Consider the following 27,229-nt stretch of genomic DNA (forward strand, 5'->3'; position numbering starts at 1 on the left):
ATGATCATGAGAGTGCAGGGCCCGAGGTCCCCGGGAGGTGACACCACGGGTGTGTAGGCTCTGAGTGTGCAAGCCCAAATGAGTGTCAGAGCACAGAGCAATCCGAGGTGCTGGAGGCTGGGTGGGTGTGTGAGGCTGTGTGAGACCGTCCGCGTGCAGGATGGTGGCGTGCCCAGGGGGCGTGCGCAGCGCGTGAGCTCCTGGGAGAGTTTGCGGTGGTGGCTGTGCGATTCCTGTGTGAGGGCACAGGTGGGGAGCAGACTCCAAACCCTGCCTCTGCTCTTACTAGCTGTGTGACCTTGGGCAACCGACTTCACCTCTCTGGGCCTCATCTGTCAAACATACAGCAATTGCCTCTTACCTCATTGTGTTAAGGTTTTAATGAGTTAATGTGTCTGAAAAGCTGGAAGAAAATACATATGAGGTCTGTGATTGCACAAAGTCGTGCCACTGGGTGAGCTGCAGGAGCAAGTTGATACAAAGCCCCCCCACAGCCCCATCTTTCACCTCCTCCTATCATGTGCTTCTCCCCAAGGCGCCACCCAAACCTTCTCCAGTTCTCCCTGATTGCACCATTCATGTTTCAGAACTGCTGTGTCATCTATCCTGCTGACTCCCCTAGGTCCAGCCCCTGCCCCTGGCCTCCCCTCTGCCCCAGGCGTCAGCAGGCATACAGATGCCACCTCGAGACTAACCCAGCCCCCTCCAGCTCCTCCGCTCCCCTGGCCCACACACATCCGTGCCTCCATCTGGGTCTTTCTGTCCCACAACAGCGCCTCCATCCCTACCGTCAGGAGGCGGACGGTCCCTGACATGTCACCCTGGAGGCAGACATGCAAAGCCTCGACTGTACCCCACGATGATCCATCCCCTGGTTCACAGACGTCAAACGGCCTGTTTCCCTACTCGTGGCCTTGTGGGGATGCTGGGGAGCCCAATCAGCCAGCCAGGAAGGGACGCCTCAGCTGAAGCCGGAAGGAGAACTCTCATCCGGCTTTCGCACTGGCTGTTCCCACTGCCTGTGGCAGGAGACCCGCCCTGAGACCCCACCTTAAATTGTAGTCCGCCTGCACCCCGCACCCTGGTCTCCTTTCATGTGTTCCCCGTGGCATTTCTCTCCTCCTGCACACCAGCTTTTCACCGCTGAGAAAATGGGTCTCTTCTGTTTGGCTCTGGGATGCATCCCCAGAACCTGGCACCCAGAGGTGCTCCATTAACACCTGCTGCGTGACTGGCTGAGCTGATCAGAAACTCCACCTCCTGGGCAACTCCCCTCCCCTCATCCAGCCGCCCCCTGTCAGACAGGTTGGGTGGGGAGCACCGGGTTTTGCCCCTTCTCTGAGATGCTGGCTTCTAGGAATCAGGGTGCTGGGACTCCGGAGATGGAGGGTGCCACATCCAGATGTCTCCACACGGCCTGGTCCCCTCCTAGCTCAGGCCCCTCCAGCTCAGGGCCCCACTTCCTGCCCTAAGAGCCCCCACTGAGGAGCACGTACGATGTCCTGGGAGGCAGGTCCATGGTGACGCTCACGTCCAGGAGAGGAAGCTGTGGTCTGAGAGGTTAAACAACTTGACCAAGGAAGCAGGATCCACACCCAGGCCCAACCGAGGCCAAAGCCCATGGTCTGAGCCCGTGTTCTTGGTCCTGGCACATATTTGAAGTGCCAGGGAAACCTTAAAAAAAACTGGCCCTGGCTCTCACCACCAGAAACCCTAGTCTGATCTGGTGGGAGAGTTCCAGCTCTCTGTTCTGTGGCCAGGACAGCCAGAGGTGAGGGAGGCATCAGAGCTCACCTCCCTTCAGTGGCAAGCCACAGAAAACCAGTGAGCGTGGACACTCAGCTGTGAATGGGCCAAAGGGAAGTGAAGAGAGACAGAGAGAGGAGGGCACTGGGCATGATCTTGAGGGGAGGATAGAGTCTCCATTTCATAGGTGGACTGGTGCTTAGAGGAGGTGTGGGTCTTGCCCAAAGACACAATGAGGAAGGAGCAGGACTGGGGCTTGAGCTAAGGCCCATCTCCAGCTAGGAAGCGAGAAAATGAGATCGCGAGGCAAGTGCAGCAAATGGATGAGACTATGGCACAAAAGATGAACATGGGGATATGGACAGGTGGAAGTGACTGGCTTCCATTTTCCAAGCCCATTCTCATGTGATCACCTTGGATCAGGCAGGGGGCAGAATGGAACGGGGAGCCAACCTGCTTTCAATATCACCTAAGCTGTGAGGTTCTGGACAAGTTCCTTCTTCTTCTTTTTTTTGACAGGCAGAGTGGATAGTGAGAGAGAGACAGGGTGCCATTGGTTCACCCTCCAATGGCCGCTGCGGCCAACGCATTGTGCTGATCCGAAGCCAGGAGCCAGGCGCTTCTCCTGGTCTCCCATGCAGGTGCAGGGCCCAAGGACTTGGGCCATCCTCCACTGCCTTCCCGGGCCATAGCAGAGAGCTGGCCTGGAAGAGGGGCAACCAGAACAGAATCCGGCACCCCAACCGGGACTAGAACCCGGTGTGCCGGCACCGCAAGGTGGAGGATTAGCCTGTTAAGCCACGGCGCCGGCCAAGTTCCTTCTTCTGATTCTCATTTCTTCATCCAGAAAACAGAAAAATTACACCCAAGCCAGGGTTCAAAAGTGAAACAACACAAAATGAAAACAACCCACTGTCCATCAACAGGTGCATGAGTAAATGCACTGTAGGACAGCCCCACACACTGTAAGAGAGCTGCACACACAGTAGGATAGCCACACACTGTAAGACAGTCACACACTTTTGTAGGACAGCCATGCATGGTATAGGACAGTCACACACTGTAAGACAGTCACACACACACTGTAGGACAGCCATGCATGGTGTAGGACAGTCACACACACTGTAGGACAGCCTGATGCTATAGGATAACCACACATACTGTAGGACAGTTGTACACACCCTGTAGGACAGCTTCATGTGCTGTAGGACAGCAATGCATGGTGTAGGACAGTCATACACACTGTAGGACAGCTACACACACTGTAGGACAGCCACACACACAATGTAAGACAGTCACACACACACTGCAGGACAGACCCACACACAATATGAGACAGTCACACACACTGTAGGACAGCCGCACACTGTAAGATAACCACACACACTGCAGGACAGCCCCACACACAATGTGAGACAGTCACACACACTGTAGGACAGGCGCACCCTGTAGGATAACCACACACACTGCAGGACAGCCCCACACACATTGTGAAACAGTCACACCCACTGTAGGACAGCCGTACCCTGTAGGATAACCACACACACTGCAGGACAGCCACACACACAATGTGAGACAGTCACACCCACTGTAGGACAGGCGCACACTGTAGGATAACCACACACACTGCAGGACAGCCCCATACACAATGTGAGACAGTCACACCCACTGTAGGACAGCCGCACCCTGTAGGATAACCACACACACTGCAGGACAGCCCCATACACAATGTGAGACAGTCACACACACTGTAGGACAGCCGCACACTGTAGGATAACCACACACACTGCAGGACAGCCCCACACACATTGTGAGACAGTCACACCCACTGTAGGACAGCCGCACCCTGTAGGATAACCACACACACTGCAGGACAGCCACACACACAATGTGAGACAGTCACACCCACTGTAGGACAGGCGCACACTGTAGGATAACCACACACACTGCAGGACAGCCCCATACACAATGTGAGACAGTCACACCCACTGTAGGACAGCCGCACCCTGTAGGATAACCACACACACTGCAGGACAGCCCCATACACAATGTGAGACAGTCACACACACTGTAGGACAGCTGCACACTGTAGGATAGTCACACACACTGCAGGACAGCCCCATACACAATGTGAGACAGTCACACACACTGTAGGATAACCACACACACTGCAGGACAGCCCCATACACATTGTGAGACAGTCACACCCACTGTAGGACAGCCACACACTGTAGGATAACCACACACACTGCAGGACAGCCCCATACACAATGTGAGACAGTCACACCCACTGTAGGACAGCCGCACACTGTAGGATAACCACACACACACTGCAGGACAGCCCCATACACAATGTGAGACAGTCACACCCACTGTAGGACAGCCGCACCCTGTAGGATAACCACACACACTGCAGGACAGCCCCATACACAATGTGAGACAGTCACACACACTGTAGGACAGCTACACACACTGTAGGATAGTCACACACACTGCAGGACAGCCCCATACACAATGTGAGACAGCCACACACACTGTAGGACAGCCACACACACTGTAGGATAGTCACACACACTGCAGGACAGCCACACACACAATGTGAGACAGTCACACCCACTGTAGGACAGCCACACACACTGTAGGACAGCCACACATGCTGCAGGACACCTACACAGGGCTCTGTCAGCAAGCAGTAACAGGGAACACATGATCATATATACAACCACATGCAGATGTCTCAAGAACATGCCAAGTGAATGATGCCAGAGACAAGAGAAGTAAACTACAATTCCAGTCATGTGAAAGTCTAGAAAAACTCAGTCTGTGATAGCCTGGGGATTGGGACGGAGGCAGAACTGGGGCGGGGGACAAGGAGACTCTGAGTGACAGAAATGTTCTGTACCTCGATGCTGCTGATGGTTGACACGGGTGTACACATTTGTCAGGACTGCCCACTTGAAATGCATTTTAGCCTCGGGGTTAAGCCACGGGTCGGATGCCTGCATCCCATACAATTCTTAGGTTCAGTGTCTGCCTCCAGCATCACACTGATGCAGACCCTGGGAGGCAGCAGGTGGGCAACCTGGATGGAGTCCAGGCCCCAGCTTTAGCCCGGCCCGGTCCTAGCAGGCATTTGAGCTCTTTCTCTTTATCTCTGTCTTCCAAATGAATAGAAAATAAAACAAAATATATTTTATTGTATGGAAATTATAATATAATATAACATAATACAATAATATAATTATAATATAATAATATAATAAAGTTGTTTTTTAAATTTAAATAAATTCTTTGTAATTAAACATTTAAGGAAAAATAAAACACCCAGCATGGTGTTCCACAGATATTCCTGGAGAAATCTTTTCCAAATGGACCCAGAACCCAGCCGTTCTCAGCATCTCCCAGCCCTTCGACCCGAGGGTGGTCTGAGCCACTGTCTCTCACACCTGGGTTTTCATAACAGCGGCCACACTGGGCTCCTGCGTCTGCTCTTGTCCCTTCTGTCTGTTCCCAGCACAGCAATCAGTGGGGTTCTGTCCAGACGCAGTAAGCCAGATCGTCACCCTGCCACGCTCCTTCTCACTCAGGAAAAGCTGAAGTGCAGGGTGGCCCCCAAGACCCCTAACCTCTTCCCATCACTCCTCTCCTCTCCCCTGCTCCCGTTCTCTCCTTCCCCTCACTCAACTCTTGCCTCAAAGACCTCTTTGCTATTTCTCCCACACAGGAGCAGTGGTCCTGCCTCAGGGCCTTTGCACTTTGCAGGGCCCCAGATATCTACGTGCTCGCTCCCTCGCCGTCTCCTAGGCGTTACTCAGCTCAGTGACGCGTCCCCGACCAGGCTGTCGAGGTGTGGCCCCTGCACCCCCATCTCCCTTCTCCTCGCAGCGTATCGAATCCACTGTGTTTGCTTTTGCTGTTGCTTATGGACGGTCTCCTGGCACGCACCTTCCCAGAGGCAGGGATTCCTTTCTTCTGTGTCCACTGCACCCTCAGTACCCATAACGGTGCCAAGGAGGCACTCCATGCACGAATGAATGAATGAGTGAATGAGTGAGTGAGCAGCGTGCGTTCCTTAGCAGCCCAGCTGCTTTCTGCTTCACAGTGCTGTAGAAATCCCTGGAGGTGTACTCGACGGTTCCTCTTTTACAGATGAGAAGAAATGAAGGCCCGGCGGGGACAAAGGACTCACCCAAGAGGACACAGCTAATAAACGACCAGGGCCAATCACGCATCCGAGCCCAGCTCTGCCCCCCCCCCCCCGCCGCCCCCGCCCCACCGCTGCTCAGAAGAAAGGAGAAGTGCACGTGAAAGCGGCAAGTGAGCAGGAACAGAGCAGGGAAGATGGTGACGGGAGAAGACAGCTAATCCCTGGGCCGGACGGGGCCATGACATTAACTCAGGCAACCTTCCTTGAGCCTCCGTTTGGCATGAGATGGGCTGACGTGGTCCCTTTAAGCCCAAGAAAAACGGAGCTTGCGACACGAGAGCAGCTCTTGGCCACCATCGGGGAGGAAACAGCCAGACTATATTAGGAAGCTACCAGCAAGTGGCGAGAGGCGCAGACACCCAGGGGAGGCTGGGAGTGGCGGGGCCCTGGGAAGGGGGAAGAGCCAAGTGCTGGGCCGTCCCCAGCCTGATGCTCTCTAAGACTGGACAGTCCTCCCTGGGGACAGGAAGGAAGCAGCCACAGAGGCCGAGAAGGAGGACCCTGCCCACAGCCACCTGGTGGGGAGGGGCTCTGTGGAGGGCGGCGCCTCCTCTGATTCCCTTTGGGCTGCCCCTCAATGGGCCCTGTCATCCCTGTAGAGCCTCCTGTTGTCCTCCAGACCAAGGTCCTAGCAGCCTATAGAGCCTAGCCTGGCCGCACCTGCCCACTGCTCCTGCCTCAGCCAGGACTGCTCTGTAGTCACGCACATCTTCCCACCTCAGGGCCTGTGCACTGGCTTCCCCCTTTTCTTGCCATGCTCGTCTCCTCTCTCTTCCTCTGGCTAAGTTTCAGCATCAGTGTGACTTCATCCAGGTTTCTTGAGCCCCATCGCCTGAGTCCTGCTGAGAGCCACACCCTGTCACATCACTTTTTTCACAGCACTCTCTCCAATGCACTTCAATAATTATGTTATCATCTGTTCCCCATATGCCTCTCCTACCAAACCTGGGCTTATAAGAGAGGGAGCCATGTCCAGCTTCTTCCCAGCTTCCAGCACAGTTCCCAGGCCCAAGGAGATGCTCCAGAAACACGCGGTGACTCTGTGGCCATCTTTTCCTGCACCCCCTTTCCCTCGTGACTCAGCATACTCAACAGTGCATGGCAGGGGATGCCAAGGGACCCATCAGCTCAAACCCTGGGAGCTACTGGGATGCATGTAAGAGGATGGCAAAGGTCATAACCATGGTGAATGTAGACCTGTCACGTACACAGGGTTCCTGAATTTAACAGAACCAGTTACTCTTTGGTTTATTGTTGCATAACCCGATTTTAACCTTAACTTTAACCCTGAATCTGAATGATTCTAAAACACGCATCAGTCACATCAGCCTGCTGAGCCTCGGTTTGTCCTGCAAAATGGAGATGAAGATAGCTACTTCATGGGGTTGTTTATCCGTTCCTTTACGTTTTTTTGTTTTGTTTTGTTTTTTGACAGGCAGAGTGGATAGTGAGAGAGAGAGACAGAGAGAAAGGTCTTCCTTTTTGCCGTTGGTTCACCCTCCAATGGCCGCTGCAGCCGGCTCATCGCGCTGATCCGAAGCCAGGAGCCAGCTGCTTCTCCTGGTCTCCCATGCAGGTGCAGGGCCCAAGGACTTGGGCCATCCTCCACTGCACTCCAGGGCCATAGCAGAGAGCTGGCCTGGAAGAGGGGCAACCGGGATAGAATCCGGCGCCCCAACCGGGACTAGAACCCGGTGTGCCGGCACCGCAAGGTGGAGGATTAGCCTGTTAAGCCACGGCGCCGGCCCTGTTCCTTTACGTTTGACAAGTGTTTCCATCCATTCACCAGGCCAGGGATGGTGGCCACAGCGGTGAGCTGGAGACAGAGTCCCTACCCTTGGTGGGGTGTGGAGTCTACCACCAGGCCAAGATGAAATTTAAGCCCTGTCCGGCACTGTGGCACAGCGGGTTAATGCCCTGGCCTGAAGCGCCGGCATCCCATACGGGCGCCGGTGCAAGACCCGGCTGCTCCACTTCCAATCCAGCTCTCTGCTATGGCCTAGGATAGCAGTAGAGGATGGCCCAAGTCCTTGGGCCCCTGCACCCGCGTGGGAGACCTGGAGGAAGCTCCTGACTCCTGGCTTTGGATCAGCGCAGCTCCGACCAATGCGGCCAACTGGGGAGTGAACCAGCAGATGAAAGCCCTCTCTCTCTCTCTCTCTGCCTCTCCTCTCTCTGTGTAACTCTGACTTTCAAATAAATGAATAAATATTTTTAAAAAAGAAAAGAAAATAAATTTAAGCCCTGGATCACAAGACTAAGCAGATGGCAGCCCCAGCAGGGGCCCAGGTGAGAGGGGATGGTCCAGGTCTTGAGCGGTGTGGCAAGGGCAGGGCTTGGTGAGCTGCAGACTACGTGAACCTTGTGGGGCGTGGCTCACACGGCGCCTGGCACACAGGAAGCACTCGAGAAAGCCTCGCTGGTTGGCAGGTCAGTCTGCGAGGAAAGCTGGCCCAGAGGATTAACTGGAAAGATGAGAACGAGCCAGGCAGGACACAGAGAACTGGGCAAGGGGCAGAGCTGGGCTCCAGTTTCCTGTCCGGCTCTGGATGCTGGAGAGTGGCCTGTGCCTGCTCAGGGACATGCAGAGCTTCCCGTACCCCTGACTCAGGTAGCAAACCGCGGGGCCCTCAGCCCTGGGAGGAAAAACCGTGGGCTCTGCTCCTTGGCCTGCACCTCCCTACACACACACCACAGGATGGCTTCTGTGTATAGACCCCACCGCCTACTCTGCCCAGCTGGAGAGGGTGACCGTGATGGAACTGAGCACCTTGGAGTTTTCTTAAAAGTAGGTGATCCCAATACACAACCTGGTCACCTCTGCTGACCTCCGATGGACCAGCACGCTCCACTCCTGCTGTCACACCAGCTGACACCCTTAGCACACGCAGGCTCTAGTCCACGTGGGAAGTTACACGTTCATTTTAAGACTGTTGATGTCAGTGGTGCCCACTGTTGAAAGTGTGTGATTTGGAGGCTGGTGAATAGCTTAAGATACTGGTATCCCATATGACTACTGGTTTGAGTCCAGGCTGCTCCACTTCTGATCCAGCTCCCTGCTAATGCGCCTGAGAAAGCGGCGGAAGATGGCCCAAATGTTTGGGCTCCTACCACTGATGTGGGAGACCCAGATGGAGTTCCTGGCTCCTGACTTTGGCCTGGCCCAGCCCTGGCCATTTTGGCCATTTGGGGAGTGAACCAATGGATGGAAAATCTCTCTCTCTCTCTTTCTCTCTCTGTCTGTCTCTGCCTCTTTCTCTGTAACTCTGCCTTTCAAATAAACAAATAAATCTTTAAAAAAATAAAATAAAAATTTTAAAAAGTATGTGGTTTGTTAATATTTACCATTGGGGGCCGGCACTGTGGTGTAGTAGACTAAGCCTCCACCTGCGGCATCGGCATCCCATATGGGTGTCAGTTTGTGTTTCAGCTGCTCCTCTTCTGATCCAGCTCTCTGCTTATGGCCTGGGAAGGCAGTGGAAGATGATCCAAGCACTTGGGCCCCTGCACCCATGTAGTAGACCCAGAGGAAGCTCTTGGCTCCTGGCTTCAGATCAGCCTAGCTCCTGCCGTTGTGGCCATTTGGGGAGTGAACCAGTAGATGGAAGACCTCTCTCTCTGTCTCTCCATCTCTCTCTCTGTAACTCTGCCTCTCAAATAAATAAATCCTTAAAAAAAAAAAAAAAGCACTTACCATTTAGAGGAGTGCAGTCTGAGTGCATTCCCATGGTTCTCTGAACACAAGCTCAGTGCTTTTGAACGTCCCCAAGGAGTCCCTAAAACACTGCCCCCGGCTGCCGTAGGAACGTGACAGCCATGAAAGACTGCGAGGGAACCTGTAAAAGTTTGCTCATTTTCTATATTCAGTTAGTTTTGCATGGGTCTTTCATTTCTCATTCCACTTTAAGGGAACTGGAAATTGTTGATGCTGCATCCCAGAATGCAAGCAAGACAAGGACCTCCATCCAATAGGACCCTCGTCAAAACAGATTGATCGACTATCCATGTGTTACATGTGACTCCTGTTAAAAATAAAGGTTAGAAGATGTATGTACCATGTTTTATGTTTCTCTGCTTTTACCGACTCCTTCGATCAACTAACTTATAACTGGTACTGATAACGACAGATAAGAGCTGAATACATCTCCTTGGACACAGATGTCTGCCCATCCCAGGAAGGAAGACACCAGATACCTCACCAAGTGGAGGCAGGGAAAATGAGTGAGTAGCCATCTGCTTGGTGTCTGACCAAGTGGGAGACTCCCCCGTGGGGTGAGGATCAAAGGTTTGGATGAGGTAAGCAAGGTGGGGCCCTGTCATTCTTGTTCTTTCTCCGGGAAATGAGAACTATGGTCTGAGCTACAGTCCTCGCCGTGCGTGGTCTGTGGTCTGAGCTACAGTCTTCGCCGTGCGTGGTCTGTGGTCTGAGCTACAGTCCTCGCCGTGCGTGGTCTGTGGTCTGAGCTACAGTCTTCGCCATGCGTGGTCTGTGGGAATTTTCCCAGCAGGAGCAGGTCATTTACCGCCAACCACAAGAGGCCGCATGGGGGACGTGGTGTCTGTGCAAGCTTTTTCCTGCTGGATAAACTCATAGTTCATTAAGGCAGGAGCTCCAAACGTGTCTTCAAACCTGGGTTAATGTATTCTACCCCTGGGGGCTCTGAAGCCAGGAAATCTGAGCAACCCCAGGGCAGATCGCAGTGGGCCTTCCCAGAACCTGAAGGTTCTCGTAGGTGCTGAGAGTTGCCAGGAGGCAGGTGCTATTTCATCAGAAGCTTCCTTTTGTCAACTCACCCAGACACAGAAAGACAAAACCACTGTGATCTCACTTACATAGAGAATCTAAAAAAGGCTGATCTCATAGAACAGAGAGGAGAAGCATGGTTCCCAGAGGCTGGGGGCGGCGTGGGGTGGAGAGTGGGGCAAGGAGAGATGTGCACCAAGGGGTGCGGGTCTCAGACTGCAGGGGGAGCCCCAGGGACTGACCATACTGCACAGTGCCCAGGTGACTGGAGACGTATTGCAGATTTCAAAGTTGCTAAAAAGAGAGGACTTTTAACAGCCATTCTCACCACAGAAGAGAAAGGTTGGTGAGGTGATGAATATGCTAGTAGCATGCTTAAGTTTTCCTACAATGCATACATAGATCAAGACCTCACACTGTGGCCCATAATAGACACAGTTAATTAAGAAATGCATTTTTTTACAAGAATCTTTTTGCAGCACATCTGTTGGGATCTGTGCTCCATGGAACCCAGTTTGGGAAACTACTTGAAGCTCCATCATTTTCCACATGGGAAACGTGGACTAGCAATGGAGCCGAGGGCCGTGGAGTAGGGGCTGTGCAGACACGGCTGGCTCCTGCTCGTCCACTCAGCTGTTCCCCCACGGCTTTGCTGATACCACCTGTCTTATTCCAGTGTCTGCTCTCTTCCACAGACTCAGAGAAGGGGAAACCTCTCCAACTCAGGGACAAATTCCGATCTCTGAAATTGGAGTTTCAAGTCCATTCACCTTTCCAGGGATTGGATTAGGCATGAGCATGTGACGAGATCTGACATTGAGACTTGAGGGACAATCAGCCTGGTGGGGAGGCAGGAAAGAGTTCTTTAAGAAGAGATGCACTCAGGAAAACACACCCTCTCCCTCTGCCAGAATCTGACACATGCTAGAGGTGACCTGGGTGGCTGCGGTAACCATTCTGAGACCATGAGGCAAGCTAGTGGAGAGCACAGGTGATGCACTATGGATGGCCAAGAAAAAGGGTGCTGGGAACCTAGGTCCTTGTTGGTGTTGTTGACTAACATCCCGGGGCTGCCCTACCTTGAGGTTTTCATTTATGTGAAATCATTATGTGAAATCCTTACTGTTTAAGTCTGTGTTGTCTGACTCCATATCCTCCAGCCACTGTGGTCCCTGAGCAACGAATTTCAAAGAATCAGTGTAGAAAATAATGGAAAATAGCTCGTTAATAAGTGTACATTGATATCGCACAGAAACAATAATATTTTGGATAATGGGCTAAATAATTATCATTAGAATTTACTTCCCCTGTTTAAACACCCCTATTAGACAATGTTCGAATGCACATGTAGACTATAATGGACTTCATTGGAAAGTACAGTTTTAAGCCACTTTTCAGTGAACTGCAGATTGAAAAAACTCTTAACAGCACACACGGGTATCATTCTAATTTGACAGAAAAGCTGGCACTGTTCCAAGTGCCTTGACTGGAACTTGCTCCTCGAGAAACAGAGCTCCCTTCCAAGGCCCTCACCCAAACCCCAGCTCTGTGCAGAGAGCATGACCATTACCGAAGCCCAGGAGAAGGCAAGAAGACCCAGAAACCACTGAGAGACACAGGAATTCCACCTCTGGCTACAGCGTGGACACAAGAACACCACCCCATCTGGCCAGCAACGCCTTCTGATTTCTAGGAAGCCATCTGAGGTTGGACCATCAGCGTCCCGGGGGAAGTGACAAAGATGGAGAGACAGGAACCAGGCCCAGCTCCTCCTGGCGATCCCCACTGCCTACGGAAGTCCTGACTGCCCCAGTTCCCATGCACCTGCCAGCCTGATCTTCCCACGCCCAGTTTCAAAGCCACCTCCTTCAGGAAACCAGGGTCCTCCCTCCGAATTCTCACTGCCTGCCACGTGTGTCACCTCCCACCTCCTGGGGCAGCTCTCTGTAGCTCGTCTGCTTTGTATCTCGTCTGAACTGTCTGACAGCCATCCCTGCTCCCTCTCCCGTCCTCTCACACAGATCAGATGTCAGCACAGGGTCTCTGGACAGCCCACGTGAACATCATCAACAGACACCACACAGGGTTTCAGATGGAGGGGGCAGGTTTAGAGGGGGCACCACAGAAGTTGAAGTGACACCTTGACAGTAGGAATTCCATTTTAGAGGGGTCTATGGCTCTCGTCCAAACCCACCAAGGCCAGGCCAGGAAAGCCAGGGATGCACATTGTGGTGGCCACCGTGCCCATACGCAGGCTCTGTGTAGATGCTCCTGGGTATAGGGACACATCCCAGATTAGCTCTACCCCACTTGATAAAGACTAGAGACCCAGGCAGAGTTGACATCTTTGGGGCAGCAAAGAATTGTAGAATTTGCGTGGGTTTGTGGAACAGAAAGAGCTGGCCTGCGGCCTCCCTAATCTTTCCACCTCCCTTGATCTCCACCCTATCCATGCAGCCCAAGCCACACTGGTTCCTCCGGCTGACTACAGTCTCCCCTCAGCTTGACCTTGGCTGCCGCTGGGGTCATTTGCTTTAATCCAAGCAGAGCTCCACAGGTTATTCCCCTTCGTAGGAGCCTGCAGTGGCTTCCCAGGGCCTTGAGGATGCCTTGGTCAGCCCCAGGGGGTGCTGCAGGTGGGTGACTTTGCAGGGCGGGCTCTTGGGAAGCACGCCGGAAAGGGACAACTCAGTGTTTGGCAGAGGAAGAAGCCAAACATCTGCAGTAGAAGCGCCAGCTGACCCCAGGGACATCTTCCTAAGCAGTGGAGCCCCTCAGTGGTTCCATGATGGAACCACTCCCTGACTATGGAAGAGGCTCGGAGCCGCCAGTAGCTGACACTCCTGGCAATGGGAGGCACGGTCCTGGGTGGTGTTTGAAGGTGCACCCCAGAGTCTACTCAAGGATAACGTCAAACTTCGCATGGTGGGCCACAAAGCCTTCACAAGCTGGGCTCTGACAACCTCTCCAGCCTTATCCACTCCAGAACCCCTGCCCCCTGCCCCCTGCCCCCTGCCCCGTCTCTGTCTCTGTGCTCCTGCCTTTCCTAGAACACAACACACTCCATTCCCGCAGTCGCTGCTCTTCTGCCTGCCAGTATAGTCTCCCCCAGTTAACTCCTCTTCATCCTTCAGATCTCGGCTCAAGCGTCGCCTCCTCCAGGAAGACTTCTCTCTGTTACCAGGCCAGGTTCCCCGTTACCAGCTCATCAGTTCTTCTGCTTTCCCTGCCAATCACTTGTTGCACTTGGTAACTAAGAAACTGTTAGATGCGGATCTCTGCTGTGAGAGTGCGTGTGCCTGAGGACAGGGACCAAGCCTGCCTTGCCCACCACAGCAGCCCCAACACCCAGTGCAATGGCTGACACCAGAAGGCATCCAGTGGATACTGTCAAGTGCATGAGTGAGTTCATGGCCTTGCGCCAGTTCTCAACAACTGTTGACTCCTTTCGTTTCACAGGGACAGACTATAGGGTGAGTGACCATCCCAGCTTGCCTGAGATCCAGGGGGCTCTTGGGGTATGGGACACCCAGTGCTAACACCAGGACAGTACCAAGCAACCTGAGGTGATTGGTTACCCTAAGTCTGGGTGAGAAGGAGAGACGAGGATCTCACCGTAGCTCAATATTCAGGCAGGCAGGCCACCTGGCTCTTCTGGAAAAACCAACAGAACAATCTCTGCAGCCAATATCCTACCAGAGCTGGTCAGGCTACTGTTGCTGTGGCTAACTCAGTTGGTAGAACATGGGACTCTCAACCCCAGGGTCGTGGGTTCGAGGCCCACGTTGGGTGCCAGATGTTGCTGTGAATTCGTTCTGAGAGGAGGAGCGTGGTGGGGTCAAGAGTCACCACACAGACCCTGGGAGTCGGGTGAAAGTGGGCCAGAGGTGAGCAGCCTGCAGACTCATTTATTTCAGTTGATACAGCAGCTTAAATAGCCAAGGCAGCCAATCCGGTCAAGGGGCGGTTTATGCCCTAACCAATCACAGCCTGTTGCCAGGCAGTATCCGAAGCCATCCAATCACAGCCTGCTGCCAGGCAGGCTTCGTTGCCATGTGGTTTCCAAAGCCATCCAATCACAGCCTGTTCCCAGGCAGGCTCTGTTCCCAGGTGGGATTTGAAGCCATTCCTGAGTAACTGACGCTCGCTTGCAAGCGGCCATCTTGGCATGGCCTTCTCATTCCACCACAGGCTACCAACTGTTGAACATCTAGCTTGCAAAATTCCTGAAAGTGTTACGATGGGATCTCATGTCCAGTAGGAGCTGGCTTTACCACCTCATATTTAATATGCTCTTTCATATTCCCGATATCTGCAAATGTGTGACATGGTCATAGAGAATCGGCCCTGCAGAAGGGAGACTATCTCAATTCTGAGAAGCTCACAGCTGCAGCAGAGCTTGGAGACCATCCAGCCCAAGGCAATGAGTAATCTCATGGGCCACCTTTCCTTGTCCTGTGTTTGCAACAGACATTACTAATCGATCATGATGCTCAATCTTAATATGGCCTCACAGTCTCCCCTCACTGCTTCTCCAGCGACCACAGCCAACTAGCTAGTGGTGTGTGTGGTAGAAAATCAACCTACCTTTAGGGGTAAGTGTGGTCCAGCACCCTCATAGTACAGAGGAGGAAGCTTAGGCTCAGAGAGGTAGAAGGACCTGCCTGAGGCCACGCAGCCAGGCAGTGTCTCAGCTGGGACTACAGAACAGACTTGTCCCTCACTTGTCCTTTCCTGCTTGCCTGGTCTTGAGTGAAGAGGACCAAAGGGAGAACCACTTGAGATTCTGAGTCTAGATGCTGGGGACTCTGTGTAGACCCCTCCAAACCCTCTTTGCAACCTAAGGTCTTCTCGTCATGTCTGCAGGTAAATATTGTATGGGTGTTGGGGAAGGAACACTTTCCTAAAACTTCTGGAAACAAATGTCATATTTGCCCACTGCAAAAGTTCTAACATAAAATAGATGACCTCTACCGTCCCCAGGGGCGACTGCTGTTAACAAGTTAAGTTCTTTCACGGACTTTTTCTACTCACTATAGCATCTACATAAAACAAATAGACTGGGGCTAGTGCTGTGGCTCAACTGGTTAAGGCTGCAATGCCAGCATCCCACATGAGTGCTGGTTCAAGTCCTGCCTGCTCCACTTCAAATCCAGGTCCCTGCTAATGGACCTGGAACAGCTGTGAAAGATGGCCTGGGTATCTGAGTCCTTGCCACCCCATATGGGAGAACCAGATGGAGTTCCAGGCCCAGCCCTGGCCATTGTGACCATTTTGGGAGTGAACTAGCGGATGTAAGATCTCTTTGTCACTCTGCCTTTCAAATAAATCATAAAATGCTTTAAAAAAAATAAAAAACTGGCTGCTCCCCACTCCGCCCTGGGAACACTACCCAGCACCCAGCAGCACCCACGACAACCTGCCTTGCTCTTGCTCCCTGGGATGCCTCAGGCTCCTTTCCCCAGGGTGAGTGGTCTACCTGGGCCTTCCCGAATGGCTTTAGAACGCCATGACCGGCTGCACAGATGAATCCAAGAGTCCCTTCGGTGAGCACTGGGACTGCATTACATTTTCCCAGAACAATCCCAAGGCCTTGCTCTCTGGCCCACCCACGGGGCTGGCACCGAAGTCTCTTCCCAAGGTCCCAAATGTGGCCGTCCATCAAAGCTTGAGTCTCCGGTTTCCTGGGATCACAGACGGACACCCCAGAGTGGAGAGCCTGGCGGCGTTTGTGAGCAGTTCCCGGGAGCTGGGTCGGGTTGCGGTGAGAGGAAGAGAAGTCCCCTCAGCCTGCAGGGCTCTGCCGCCCCCACAGCCAGAGCTGCTGCCCCGGATGACACCCTGTGGCTCACACACGAAGCCGAGGATTAGCCAGGCGACTGCCCACATGCTGATAGCCCAGGGCCGGTGGCCTGGGGCAGCTCTGCGATCCTGAGGCTGCAACACTAAGAGCTTTGGAAGCCAGAAACGACTGGGGGTGCAGGGGGCAAATGGGGCCAAAGAAGTGGGCTGGGTTCAAAGGGAGGCCCACCTTGAGTGTGTACAGGCCGCCCACCACCCTCATGCCCCTGGGCACGTTGGACAGGCATCTCTCTTTCTCTCCCTCTTACCATATAACTGCCATTTGAATAAACAGTCTTTTTTAAAAAAATAGTAACAGGCATGGAAACATGATGCCAACCAGGCAGTGTGTCTCCTGCAGGCTGCACACACCCTCAGGCCTCTGACACCATCCACAGCCACAGTTGCCCACAGAGGCTTGACCACCCCTAGGTACCAGGTGCTCACTTCTGGCCTGGTGGGGGAGAGCTTTGTGTTTCTACCGCCTTGGGCTGCTCTGTGACTTCTGCCAGGCTCGAGTCTGTCTGGGCCACTCAACTCTTATCAACTCCTCCTTACACAGGGAGTGGAAGCTACCAGGAGCAAGGAGGGCCAGGCCTCACGGCCCACCGACTCCACGGCTCTGGCTTGGTAGGAGATGGGCGAGAACAAGGACGATGCTATCCTGTCCCCTCACCTCGCGCTCCACCCTCAGCCAGGGCCCTCTGCAAACGACACCCGACATTCTTCCCCAGGGTGTGGTGGGCAAGGCTTGATCCAGGGACAGCTGCTGCGGTCGGGGCACAGAATATGCAGGCCGAGGAAACAAGCAAGTCATGAACCTCAGAGCCCGGCCTTGGGCAGGGGCGCAGCTGCAGGCACTGGGCCCATCTGCCCCCTGACCAGAGAAGGCCGTGGTGAGGAAGGACTCATGATGGCTGCCTCCTTGTCTTACTGCCGGTCTGCTCTGCTCCCCTGGGGTCTCCAGATGATGCCAAGAAGCTGCCAAGATAGCAACTCCGCCAGCTGTCAAGCTGACCCCTGGCTGTGAACTTGGACGTGAAACTTCCAAGATGAGGTTAAATTATGCTGATTCCACATTGGAAAAGGAATCGTGCCTGGCGTGGTTCCCTCTACGCCGGCAGGACTCAAGACAGAACCAAGTGAATCAGAGTCCTGGCTTATTAACTCTTCTAGTATCAAAATCTCCCACAGACAAGGACAGCTGTGGTTCGGGCCATCCTGGATTCATTTACCCTTTGGAGTGTGAAGACAATACAGGAAAGAGAATATATATTTTGGCATTTTCTATGTGTCTGGCATTTATGCTAAGTGCTTTATATGTTATATCTCATTTCATGTCTCAAATATATATTGAGGGATATTTTAACATAGCTAGTGGACAAAAGAAAATGGAAGCTCAGAGCAGTTACGTGATATGCCCAGGATCACATACCTAAGAAATAGCACACCTGCGATTTGAACCCAGATCTGGCTTCTGCAAGCTTCCAAACTGCATATCTCCCTTTAGGAATGTCAGATTCTCTTAGGATTTCTACACTTGATGTTTAACAGCAATTAAGCCATTTTACATAAAAAATACTCCTTTAAAATCTGAAAAACAAAAACAAAAAACTTCACTAGAACTAAGAAATTACAGTAAAAGCTAAAGGGATTCAAGTCAATGCGCAAAAATAATTGTATATCTGTAAACTAGCAATTAACACTTGGAAAAATGAAATTTAACATGCCATTTACGATATCATTCCATAAAAAACAAAAGATGTGCAAGACAGTGAAGACTCCAAAGCATGGCTGAGTGAAATTAAGGAAGAACCAAACAAATAGGGCTACATACCATGTTCATGGATTGGAAGACTCCCTGTTGCTAAGATGTCAATTCTCTCAAAACTAATCTGTAGCTCTAATGCAATCTTAATCAAAACCTTAGCAGACTCTTCTTATTTTATTTTCTTTTAGAAATGGAAAAGCTGATTTTATAATACATAAAGGAATGGAAATGATCTAGAATAATCTGATCCCAAACCAGAAGAGCAAAGCTGGAGGACTTGCCCAGTTCTAAGATTTCCTATAAGGCTGCAGTAACCAAGACAGATTGAAACTGGCATAGAGACAGACAAATACTCATAGATCCACAGAAAACATATTCCTTTGGGGCAAATAAATATGAAGGTTAAGCTTCTTTAAGCTTGTCTTCACAGGATATCACGAACCGAGAGAATTAACACCAGGTACTACTCAGTCCTCCTTTCTGGCAAATTCACTTAGCTCCTGTGTTCAGAGTCCAAAGAGCTTAAGTCATTAACTTTGGGTAGGAAACAAAGCCAGCTCCAGAGAGCAGAAGCCTGGGTTCTGACCCAGTTATCAGAGTGAAAGCAGAGGTCTCATTTTTTCTTCATGGAACAACAGTAATAATAAAGTCCTAACATGTGCCCAACTCTGTTCTAAGAACTTCACACATACCAGAGCTTTATTTAATTCTCTCAGCAAGAAGGCATTAGAGAGAAAATAGTCAGGGTGACACATAGGAAGGGAAATATGATTTTGTGGTGATTGGAGTCAGTTTTCTGTTTTTGTACTTATGTGTGGATAGACAATAATAGGATGAAATTCATGCCTTGCAGGGGGGGTTGTAATCCTAAAAGTTTGAAGCTACTAGAGTAGTGCAAGAGAGGGTGGTTAAGAAGCCTAAATAAGATAATGCACATAAGATTCTTAGCATTGAGCCTGGAACATAGTAGACTCAAAACACGGGAGGTGCGATTACCACCGTTGCTGAGGTAGGCTTCACTGGTGCTGGTTTCACGCAGTTTCAAAGAGTCCGGCACTATTTCAATACTTGCTCTGACCCTCTCAAGTTATTACATGGTGGGGCTGGCGTTGTGGCACAGCAGATTGAGCCACAACCTGGAACACCAGCATCCCATATGAGCACCAGTTCAAGTCCCAGGGCTCCATTTCCTATGCAGCTCCTTGCTAATGTGCCTGGGAAGGCAGTGGAGGATGGTCCAAGTGCTTGAACCTCTGCAACCCATGTGGGAGACCTGGATAGAGCTTCTGGTTCCTAGCTTTGGCCTAGCTCCACCATGGCCATTGCAGCCATTTGGGGAGTGAAGCAGCGGATGGAAGATCCTTCTCTTCTCTCTCTCTCTCTATCCCCTCCTCCTCCTCCTCCTCTCTCTGTAACTCTGCCTTGTAAATATATAAATGAATCTTCTTTTAAAAAAAAAGTCTTAAATGGTGTTGAAGGAGCCCTGCCCTTTCATTTGGATCTGGATCCCACAAATTATGTAGCCAATCCTAACTTTTTCATATCACTATAATTTTTTAAAATATATATTAACATTATAAAATATTCAATTGTCTCTTATTATTATCAAATTCCATCCCTTCCTCTTTCTAGCTAGAGGACCTTGAGTGAGAATCCCTATCTGATCTCGTTCTCAGCTTCTATATCTGTATAACAGGGGAATAACAGTTCTGCTCCTTGTGGTTCTGAAGGGCCAAGAACTGCACTCAGCACACAGTAAGCAGTCCTAAAATATTAGTATTAATTATTATAATTAGCCTATGGAAACAAGTCAACCTTGGGCCTGGTTATTCCACAGCACAGTTTGGGGAGAGGATTGTGAAACTAACCAAAGGCTCTGGACTGTATCTGAACACAGGATTACTTCAAGTATCTGGGGACGAGCTAAGAGAAAGCTTGGCAGCAACGTGTAGCCAGCCCAGGCACACAGGTTTCAGGTCGTGTTAGGCCTCTGAGACCCAGGCAGGGCCCCAGTCGAGAAGCTCTGGAAGCCAGGATCCCTGATGGCCCCTGCAGCGCTGCAGCCTCGGCGCCACTGGGCAGGAACAGCCAGCAGCCACACATGACAACTTCGGGGCTGGGGCCCGGGGGGAGAGGGGGACGCCAGCTTTAAATCAGCAGCTATTTTTAGCTTTGCTATATATGGCCAGAGAGGAATGAGGGCTATAGGAGGGCGGTGGGGCTAGGGGGCTTACAACAGAGGTTAGGAGGCAGGAGCCCAAGTGCCTTCCTCTCCTTCCTCTTTCCACGCAAGAGAGAGAGCTTCGCCTCCAAGCCAGGCAAGGCGAGGGAGGGTGTGGGGAGGGCACTGGAACAGCAGGGGCTTGGGAGCACAAGTCTATTTGAGTCCCTTCAGAACTGTGACCTTCCAGTGTTTTTGTCCGTGACCTAAAGTAAGAAACGTTTTGGGGGGCTGGCATTGTGGCAGAGCAGGCTAAGCTGCTGCCTGAGATGCCAGCATCCCATATGGACACCAGTTTGAGACCCAGCAGCTCCACTTCTGATCCAGCTCCCTGCTAATGCACCTGGGAAAGCAGTGAAGATGGCCCAAGTCCTTGTGCCCCTGCACCCAAGTGGGAGACCTGGAAGAAGCTCCAGGCTCCTGGCTTTGACCTGGCGCAGCCCCAGCCACTGCGGACTCCCAGAGGGGAGTAAACAGCTGATGGAAGATCTCTCTGTGTGTCTCCCCTCCTCTCTGTGTTACTTCACCTTTCAAACAAATAAATATATTTTATATCCTGACACACATAAACACATACACGAACACACACTCATACACATACATCTATCCCCCCATCAGCAAGTTTTTCGGGAAATAATCCTCCCTCTTATTCTCTGTGAAACATTCTCGCATGTTCTGTTCTATTCTATTCTTGCATTTGAAAACCTGTGGGTCGCTAAAGGGATTTCACCACGCTCAGGGGTGGGCGCTGCTGGTTGCAGCCCCCATGACTCTGACGCGGGCTAAGGCAGCCCCCAGCATGTGGGACGAGAGGCCCGTGTCAGCCTCCTCTCCTGGCTGGACAGCAAGTTTGGATGTCCCGGCGTCCGTGCACACTTTCGTCTCCACCTGGAGCAGCCCTTTCCTGGGGGCCCCTGTCTGCTGCACAGTGGCAGGGCACGGACCCCACCCGCTCCAGGACGCTTCCCTGGGTGCGCACGTCAGATAGTGGCCTGCTCTTGCTTCCTTGGTCCCCTGCCCGTGCCCGCCTCCCACCCGACACTGGGCCATAGCACAGTTTCCTGCTAGAGTCTCTCCATGCTGTTCATTTCTCACCCACTGCGTAGCACAGTGGCTTCATAATCGCTCGATAAATTCATGAGTAGCTTCGTGATCGTTCAATAAACATTTGTTGAATGAATTAATAATATATAGTAGTAATGGTGACTATCATTACTGAATATTCGTTTATCTCATGGGAAGTCTTATGAGAGGTTTAGGATAGGCCCATTGTATGGGTAAGGAAATGAAGGCTCGAAGAGATTAAACAAGAGGATGGGGCCAGGGCAAGAGCCCGGGCTACTGACTCCTGACTCCCTAATCCCAGGATGTTATTTGTGCACATTCCCCTCCGTGCTACCCAGGATGGGGCAGAGGGCAGGGCCTCAGCAAACGCTCCAGGGCACTGCTGACAGGTTGATTAAAGAGATTTTCCGAAGCAGCCGCCATATCTAATTTTGGAGGGTTACACGTCGTGTGTGGCTTGGGAGAGAGAATCCGTGAGGCTTCCAGGGCCTCTAGGTGTCTCATTCTGAGGAAGCCTGGGCCCCTGACAAACCTGAGCAGCAGGTCCTCTATTACCCGGCCTGAAGAGCCCCTGGCCACACCTGGGCCTGCAAAACCCAGGGCCTGCAGAGTGAGGTGACCTGGCCCCGCCCACAATTCCAACCTGCACCCGGCTTGCCTCCCTCAGCCCCTCTGTTCCTGCCCTCTGGTATTCTTGCTGTTCCTCCCACAGAGCAAAGCCCAGTCCTGCCCCAGGGCCTTTGCATCACCACTCTCTCTGCCTGAAAGCCTTTACGTCCTTCCAACCTCTCCCATCCTGCTTCTGAAACCATCCCATGTGAAAATGCCACCCTCTTCCCGCTCTGCCATCTTCTTTCATAGCACTGTCAACTTCTGAAAATTACACGTTTGTCTTCTCTCTTCTCCACTTGACGGGGAGCTCCTTGTCTGGCTCACTGGCCCCTAACACATGCTGTGGGGTAGTTTCTGGCACAGAGGAGGAGCTCGGTAATAACGACTGCGTGAATGAATGAAGGAGTGAGTTTTTTTCCTTCTCAACATTTTGGCATCGGCTCAGCTTCCCACGCTCAGTTCAGCCTGGAAATGTGCGTCCCTTTGACTCGCATCCGGACCCCCACTGCACACACCCCTTGGTGTGGAGAGAGGGAAGAGAGAAGCAGGAAGGCAAAGGGCATTTGGCGCGTGCCCACGGTGCACCCCTTTGCATAGGTAACCACCACCTCCAAACAACTCAAGGATCTCCTGCGTTTTACAGCCACAGGAACTGAGGCTTGCTCTCTGCTGTGAGCCCAGCACCCAGCACAGGGCCTGGCAAAAACTTCTGGGGAACAGAAGAGCACTGGATCACAGAGTTTCCGCAGATAGCTGGAGGTCATCAAGGTAGCACGCGGTGCAGCCAGACGTTGACCCCAAGCTTGTGCCATCCCGGCCAGCGCTCTGCAGCTACCTCGGGTGGCCACAGAAACTCAAGGCGCACGAGGGCAGCACTCACCCAGACACCCACCACCTGTAGCCCAGACACCAACCCGCCCTGCACCCCAGGGTGTCTCAGTGCGTCCCAGGGGCCCGGCATGAGCAAACCTTGCCCCTGGGCTGCCTGACGCCTCTTTCTGCCCCACATGCCTGGGTCACACCCCGACCCCAGCCCACTCGGAGCGGCCTACTCCCAGGCCTCTGGCACAAAGAGAGGAGACCAGTGGCAAACACCATTCCCTACAAATGCCTCTGAACCCAAGTTCATGCTTTTCATTAGCCGTGGTTTCCAGGTAAACAGCCTGCCAGGAAATGCCATCGAGCTACCCTGAGTCCAGTGCTAATGCCCACTCGAGGGAGGAGGTGCAGCCCACTTCCACGTCCACGCCCATGGGCATCGCACAGCCAAGGCCTCTGGCTTGGCCAGAGAAGAGGCACTTTGGGGACATCATTCGGGACCGTCACAGAAGTTCCACAACTCACAAAATACTGTTTGCCTCTTTGCCTGTGGTCTACAGCTTGCTAGCCCCTGATTCAAACTGTAATATGTAAAAAAACTGCCTGACCAGCCGGTTCAGAGTTCCCTGGGCCCTTGCTCAGGGATCCGGATTCAGGACGGCCGCGAGGGGTCCTGAATTTACATTTCTAACAGGTGGAAAGGCTCGTCGACCACCCACATTTGGAGCGGTACCTATACTTAAGGTGTCTCATTTTATGGATGAGGAAACTGAGGCTCAGTAAGTGGAGCATGGGAAGTTACCCTCGGTGGATGGATGAGGTCAATGACAGCGGCTCGGTCGCCCCTATGCCAGGCTCCTGTGTGTGTCCTTGCCCTGCGGAGGGCCCTCCTGCTCCTGAGCCCTGCGGCCCCGCGGCCCTCCCCTCTCCGCCTGTACAGCCCCCGCTCTCACCCTCACAAACAAGTTTCCCATCACGATCCAGCTCAGGTTTAACCTCCGCTAAAGCACTCCCCGGCCTCTTCCATCTAACTGCTCTTCTCCATCTCGGCAAGCAGGACGTCCCCGTGAACAACAGCCTGTCTGCTTGGAAGTCGGGGACGGTAACTAATCCTTTGTACGATGCCTAGCAAATAGGATGTGCAGTGAATCAGGAGTGTGTGATGCACAGTGAATGGATACACGGATGGATGGACAGACAGGCGGGCGGGTGGCTGGGCACATGGATGGGCGAGCGTGTCGGCTTTTGGGTGGGTGGGCAGGTGTGTGGAGGGATGAACGAATGAACACCGCTCATGACCTATTGTTTGAAAATAATGGTAAAGTGACTGTCATGGCAGAGTTGAGACTGGACCCTGACGCTGCTACCGCACAAGCTGGGGTCTACGCCACAGCTGCTCCTCCACCGAGCACACAAACGGCAGCAGGCACGTTTTACTGTGTTTACGTGGCAGGCATGCATGGAGCATCCCTGCCACGGCTCTCAGTGGCCTCTTTATTGGCACCACCTTTGCTAACAAGAAAACGATGCTCAGAGAGGTAGATCATCTTGCCCAAAGCCACACAGCGAATCACATCCTAGCCCTCAGACTCTCTGCCAACAGCCCCTGGCTCCCCCCACCCCACCTTCCACCAGCCTTCCTCCTGCTCCGGCCCCTCCCCAGGGCTCACCTCCATCTGCATAGGTCTCGGTGCCATAGCCGTCCTGCAAGCCATTGTTCCAAGTCCCCTCATACTTGGCACCGCTGCTGGTGCTCTGCCGGGTTCCGTAGCGTCCCTTGAAGCCATGCGTCCACTCGCCCTTGTACAGCCAGCGCCCCTTGGTCTCTATGCCCAGCCCGTGCCGCTTGCCCTGGCTCCAGTAGCCTTCGAAGGTGTTTCCGCTGGGCCAAGTGTAGACACCTGCCACTTCAAAGCCGAAGTTCCAGGAGCCGGAGTATTCGCCCTGGCCCTTGGGGCCCGTGCACAGCCCGTGTCCGTGGGCCTTCCCCCCCTCCCAGCCCCCGCAGTACGCCCCACCATCATCAAAGTCAAAGCGGCCCCCGCTCATGGCATCCTCGCCTCCGGCCACCTGCCCGGCCTCCAGCTTGGGCGACGCCCTGCAGGCACCCTCAGGGCTGGGCCCCAGACTCACCACCGTGTCCCACAACAGGGGGAGCGAGAGGCCAGCAGAGGCTGAAGGAGCCCAGCAGCCAGGTCAACGCCGGGTAGGCTGGGCAGAGCCATGCCTGGGAGGCCCCCCTCAGTCAGCCAGGGGCAGGCTGCCCCTTGGGAGGGGGTCAGGTGGGGGAGAGTCACAGCCCCCACGGAGCATCCCAAGCCGGGCTTCCATGGAGTCCAAGGAAAATCACGGTGATCGTTCAGGAGGCACAGTGAAAGGGGAGGGCTGGCGGGGTCCCCAGCGTTTCCCAGAGGGGCAACTCCCCCTCGGCGGCAGCCCCAGCCCCAGGCTGAATTCCACAGCCTGCTGGCCCCCTTCTCCTGCACCCCAGTGGGTGTGCGGGGCTGTTGCACTCTGCCGGCCCCGCCCCTCCTCCCATGCTGCCCTCCCCCTGGGACGGAAAGGTCAGTGTTGCCCTAACAAGGCCATTGGATCTCAGAAGCTGCTCCCAAAATAGCCCCCTGGCCAGCCCAGCCTCCTTCAAAGTGGGAGGGAGCGAGGGGTGTTTCAACTCGGGCGGCTGCAGACCCAGCGCAGCTGGAGGACTGAGGAAGGCGGCAGGCGCCCGGGGAGTGGGCAGCCAGGCAACGCGCTGGTGGCTCGCGTGCCCTCCGTGGGTAAGAGGCCCCGGGGGCTGCAGCAGGGAGGGAACAGAGGCGTCAGCGTGGATGGAGGAGCAGGAGGCCCAAGCCCTGAAGGCTGAGAACCCCTGAACGTGGCGCTTGGCCAACCTCAGCCCCCCCACTCGCATGCCCTGACGGGACCTGGGGCTGCAGCACCCATGCCAGCCCCATCCCGGAATCCTGTGACCTAGAGAGAAAGGAACGGGACTGTTTCAGGCAGGCTCTGAAAGCTGGGGCTGGCGCTCCCAAGCCGAGGGGAGGCTCCGGAAGGCGAGCCCTGAGCTCTTGCACAGCCCTGGGGGTGCCAGTGCAGAGAGCAGGGACCACCCCCTTGCCCTCTCTCCCTCTCGGTCCCTGAGAGCCTGGGTGGGGGCTGAGTCTGCATGAGGTCCCCCCAGGAATGCTCAGGGGTCACAGTGCTATTTTTTTCAATTCCCCTCTTGCTCCAGGGTCCTAAGAGCCTGAGAGGCCAGACTTCAGAAAGCTCCTGGGGCAGGGCCGAGAGCAAAGGCCCTGGGTGGGTCACGAGTGCTCAGGTTCCCACCAAACTCCAGGAAGAAAGAACAAATAAATCTCAAGGAGAAGAAGCTGCCGCCAGGGCGCTGATGGCTGTAAATCCCCACTGAGCCCAGCGTGCCGGGGTGGGGGCGGGGGTGGGGAGTCATTCCGGGAAAGGTACGGGCCACGGAGAACAGGAAGCCGGGCACGTGTGACTGTTGGGGACGGGGTCGCGGGAGAAGCAAGCACAGAAGGACACTCCACTGTTAACTGACTTGCAGCTTTTCTGACCTGTGCCCAAATCCCCCGAGGACTTGAGGCCACTTAACGTTGCTGCAGAAGTTTTGTTCTTAAACTGGCCGGAAACCCTTCCCTCCTTTCCTGCCGCCCAAGAGCCAGTTCTTAGGACTTGGCAGTGTTGGGGCCCCCCGACCTTGAGGGAGCCCCTTCCTCGTGCACATTTCCACCAGGGGCAGAAACACCCAGGCACCACCGGTGCGGGCTGTTGCCAGGCTAACAGGCAGCAGTGACGGTGGATACAGATGGCCACCTGGGTAGCGGGAGTCCCCCCCTGGTCAGGTTGACTGACAGTCTGCTGGCACGACCCACCTCCCAGAACCCCTCAACGCCTCCTCTAGGGTTCTGCTTTGACCACGTCTCACCAAAGTGTTTGGAGAATCACACGTTTCCTTCCACTGTGCTGTCCCAGGAAGAGGGAAGAGCATCTCAAACCGGAAGCTGGCGTTGCGACTGCCTGAGCCACACCCTCTGTGCTCATGTCTGGCCCAGCAGCTAAGACGCCGGTTGAAATGCCCACGTCCACATCACAGGGCCTGGGCTTGGGTCCAGCTCCAGCTCCCGAGTCCAGCTTCCTGCCACTGCCCACCTGGGAGGCAGCGATGGCGCGAGTAATCAGGCTCCT

General features: G+C 53.6%; 1 protein-coding gene across 1 annotated transcript in view; it reads right to left on the reverse strand.

The window, feature by feature from the left end:
- Window positions 1-25,200, reverse strand: part of JPH2 (junctophilin 2) — a 70,046-nt gene extending 44,846 nt beyond the window's left edge. Inside the window, exon 1 of the mRNA XM_062202365.1 lies at window positions 24,697-25,200. Within this exon, the coding sequence (XP_062058349.1) occupies window positions 24,697-25,075 (379 nt within the window). The 5' untranslated portion in view covers window positions 25,076-25,200. The remainder of the gene's footprint in view (window positions 1-24,696) is intronic.
- Window positions 25,201-27,229: the final 2,029 nt, after the last annotated feature.

This window comes from Lepus europaeus, chromosome 10 (assembly GCF_033115175.1).
Source record: "Lepus europaeus isolate LE1 chromosome 10, mLepTim1.pri, whole genome shotgun sequence".
NCBI lineage: Eukaryota > Metazoa > Chordata > Mammalia > Lagomorpha > Leporidae > Lepus > Lepus europaeus.